Source organism: Coffea eugenioides, unplaced genomic scaffold, assembly GCF_003713205.1.
Source record: "Coffea eugenioides isolate CCC68of unplaced genomic scaffold, Ceug_1.0 ScVebR1_2311;HRSCAF=3316, whole genome shotgun sequence".
Classification (NCBI taxonomy): Eukaryota; Viridiplantae; Streptophyta; class Magnoliopsida; order Gentianales; family Rubiaceae; genus Coffea; species Coffea eugenioides.
In genome coordinates, this window is record NW_020862788.1 from 10,738 (window position 1) to 14,780 (window position 4,043).

General features: G+C 36.0%; 1 protein-coding gene across 1 annotated transcript; it reads right to left on the reverse strand.

Moving 5' to 3' along the window:
• Positions 1-2,243: 2,243 nt before the first annotated feature.
• Positions 2,244-3,566, reverse strand: LOC113756428. Its single transcript, XM_027300110.1, has one exon. It carries the CDS (start codon positions 3,564-3,566, stop codon positions 2,244-2,246), a length of 1,323 nt encoding a protein of 440 aa, XP_027155911.1.
• Positions 3,567-4,043: the final 477 nt, after the last annotated feature.

Below are 4,043 nucleotides of genomic sequence, written 5' to 3' on the forward strand. Positions count from 1 at the left end.
CTTCTTGTTGTCTAGTCGTATGGTTGGGTCTTTTGGGTAGAGGCTGTTGCATTTGGGCAGCCTTTCTTCTTTTTTTATTCGCTGGTGTTTTGATCAATCGAGATTGTGATTTGCTAGTCATTTTTAGAACACCATGTTATAGTTTCATTGTCCTGTGTTATGCTGAAATTTCTTGACTTGTTAGAAGTGTTCATGTTGGCTTGATATTTGACTGCAATGAACTATCCAAACTTCCTGCAAGTTTCACTTCTTCTGGGCTGCATTTTTTTCGGCTGCTGAATTTTTGCGTGTTGCTTGGCACGTTTGTTTTGTCCGTCATTTGGGCTGAGATGTCGTGAGAATGTTTGGGAATTTAATAGTAGAGGCCAACAGTTTGCTTGATTTGTAGTTACCGAAAGGAAAAATCTGCTGCAATAAGTCTGAAGTTTTTTTTAGTTTTGTCGCAGCAGAGGAACAAATAACCTCTTTTCGTATGTTCTCATGCTTTGGTTTTGGGTTGGAGTAGTTCAGGATCTTTTATGTCATTTAGTTGAGCTGTTTTTTCCTTTTTACCTCTCCTTAATTCCATGCTCCTATGGTGGGTAATTGAACGAATAAACTAGAATTCGTTTGAGTTGGAATGCATGAATGTAGCTAAGCTGGAAGAGCAGAGACGGTCTTAATTTGGTTTATTTTCTTTTTCTTTCGGCTCATGTTTGTCTTCCTGCGCATATATAGAAGCTGAGACATCACAGAAATAGACCCATGAATGATTGCTAACTTGCTCGCTTTTCATAGTTTTTCCCTCCTCTCTTTGTTTGCATGTCACGGCTATGTCTCATTTGAGCTGTGTGGGCTGCTAAATGGTTTGAGTTGCAGGAAGTTCTCTTTAGTTGCTACATTTGTTTCGGCAAAAGGCTTCGCCTGAATTCCGTTTGCATGAAGATTTTCAGCATTTCTGATTTTTGTCATTCATTTGCAATGCATGATTAAGAATTTGAGTTCGGGTTTTGGTTTGAGAAATCTGTGAACCTGCCAATGCAAAAAATAGCAGAATCTTAGCATGAGAAACAATGTAAAGGACTTGGCTGCATTTTTTTGTTTTCTTTTCGGTCAGTTCAAGTGATTTATGGGAACACCCTTTTGCACAATAAAAGTATTTGGATGACCGGAGAGATTTTTGTCTACTTTTTCAGTGTCTCCGGTTCAATGCATAACATAATTAGGAAAATACCCATGTTTTTGGTTGATAGGAATGTGGAATCGTTTGTTGCTGTCCTTTGACATCTTATTAAAATAAAGAAGTGGAACAATTCTGCCCATATAATCCTTGGGTCTTAATGAATGTTATTAAACTTCCATCCTCTAGTAGACTCTATTTCCGAACTACCCATATAATGTCTCTTTTTCTACTCTTTGTATAGCCACTATCTAGATGAGACTTAAAACAAATGATTCACTTTATTTTTTGGTGACTCCTTAACTAATTTTCCTTGTTTTAATTTTTCTATCATCTACTAATAACTTTACTATTTTATTGCAGATATATTGCTCATTTTAGAGGTTTGGAAGATTAGCAGTACGGCTTACGTGTCGACTCAAAAACTATGGTTATAGTGCTATCTTAAGTTTAGAAAATGTTTCGGTAGCACGGAAAATGTTTTGGGACTTGGAATTGTTTTTTAGTGTAGCCTTGACTTATATGGCAAATTTTGCTCTATTGAAACTTATCAAACTATTTGTAGTGTGATGTTGCACTTATTTATGACATTTGAATATTTAATATGTTATTATGGCATTTCCTATTGTAACGGGTGTCTACGTTTGTTATTTATTAAACATTGCTGATGTTTTCATTTTTTAGATATTATTGTAGTAGGAAAATCATCAAACTACACATTGCAAGGTGTTGTAAATGAGTAGCATTTCTCAAGCAGGCTGTCTTTATTGACAATTGTTGTTGTCACTGAATCAAAACTATTCATTGATAAGAAGTTGTTGTCACAGTTGATAAGGGGTTTATTGACAACAAAGTTGTCACTAATTAATAGATACACTGACTATGTTGCTTCATGCATCATTGACAAGAAAGCATGTCGTCACTAAATTTGTAGCTTTTATTGACAACATATCTTGTCATAAAAAAGTTTTTATTCACTGACGACTTTAAAGTCGTCACTGTATTTGTAGCTTTTATTGACAACATATCTTGTCATAAAAAAGTTTTTATTCACTGACGACTTTAAAGTCGTCACTGTATACTTTTACCGACGGAGATTCAGTGACGACTCTGTGACAACCGAAATGTTGTCAATAAAAGTCATCAGTGACGACTTTTTGCTTTTTTGTGACGAAAAGTAGTTGTCATTGAAGACCAAAATTCTTGTAGTGCATCTTGAATTAATTATTCTTAAGAAAGGATCAACTGTTTTCTTTTTTCTTGAGAATCTTCTCAAAAGCTCTTCTCTGGCTCTATGCATGGCAGCATACAAGTATCCCATAGCAGGCCTTTCATCACTATCAACAATTCTTAGAACTCGAACAAAAGGCTCAGTTAATTGAACGATTATAGCACATTCCTTCCAAAACAGAGAATCTAGCACAAGATCCACAAATTTTTTTGCTTTACTCTCCTTAGCATATGCTGAAAAGGTCCATTCTTTTGAAGTCACCATAGCTCTTAAAGCATCTTTTTGCACTAAAATACTTTGCAATGCAATGAAATTAGTAGCAAAACGTGTAGGAGCAGGCCGAATAATTTCTTTTCCACCAGTGTATTTTCTCATCAAATGCAACGGATAACAATGATTATAAATATATTTTGTTATTTTTGAAGCATGTTCAACCACTTTACTAACCTCATCTAACTTGCCCATATCATGCAACATCAAATTTAGGCAATGAGCAGCACATGGAGACCAGTAAAGTGTTGGAAATTCCCTTTCTAATAATCTTCCAGCAGCAACATAATTGGCAGCATTGTTAGTAATGAAGTGTACCACATTTTCCATCCCAACAAATAAAACCACTTCTCTAAATAGCTTATACAACATTTCTGCAGTCTTCGAAGCATCTGAGGCATCAACTGATTTCAAAAAAATAGTTCCTCTAGGGCAATAAGCTAGAAAGTTGATGAGAATTCTCCTTTGTTGGTCAGTCCATCCATCAGCCATAATAGTACATCCAGTTTCTTTCAAAGTTGTACGAAAGCTATTAACAAAATTCTTGACTTGCTCAACATTTTTTGTCAATAAATAGCCACGCAAGTCATAGAAATTAGGTGCTTTGTAACCAGCTCCAAAAGAACAAGCAGCATCAAACATTGTTTGATAATATGCAGAGTTTGCTGCATTGAAAGGGATGGAAGCATCAATCATCCACTTCGCAACTGCCAAGTCAACCTTCTCTTTAGCTTCTTTGCTTTGCATCACACTTTTGATGGATGGTTGACCTCCTGGAGTAGCTCTTGGCATAAAAAAAGTCCCTATTGTTTTCCCTTTTTTGTGCTGTTGAAGAACTTTTTTTCCTTTTGAAACTTCAGTAGTGGGAGGCGGATGAATCTCTTGAATATCTTCTGTATCTTCCATGTATACCTCCTCTTCATGTCGTCTTAGATCTTGACCATATAAATCACTTGCCCTTTAGCGTTCTTTCAAGCTTCTTTTCTAGCATTTCAAATCTAATCTGTTCATCAACCTTTGGACAAGGTGTTGTCTCCCCTTTTACACCTGCAAGGTGCTGCTTGAATCAATTGATGCCATCTCCTCGAATTCTTTTTTCACAGTGAATGCATACCAAGCACTTAACTTTTTTGTTAGACACAGAATCTTCTCTACAGTGAGACCATGCAGGGTCCGTCTTTCCCCTTGTTAGAGGTTGATTTTGAGAATTTGATGTACTAGGTGTTGGTTCTGTACTTGGTGTTTGAGATGGTGTTTCTCCAATAGAGTCCATTACAAATATCTGAAAAGTTTGGACAATGATCCACTTCAGAAAATTACTATAAAAATTACTGAAAAGCTGTCAGGGATATACTATAAGCTCAGTGGTACACATTTTAGACT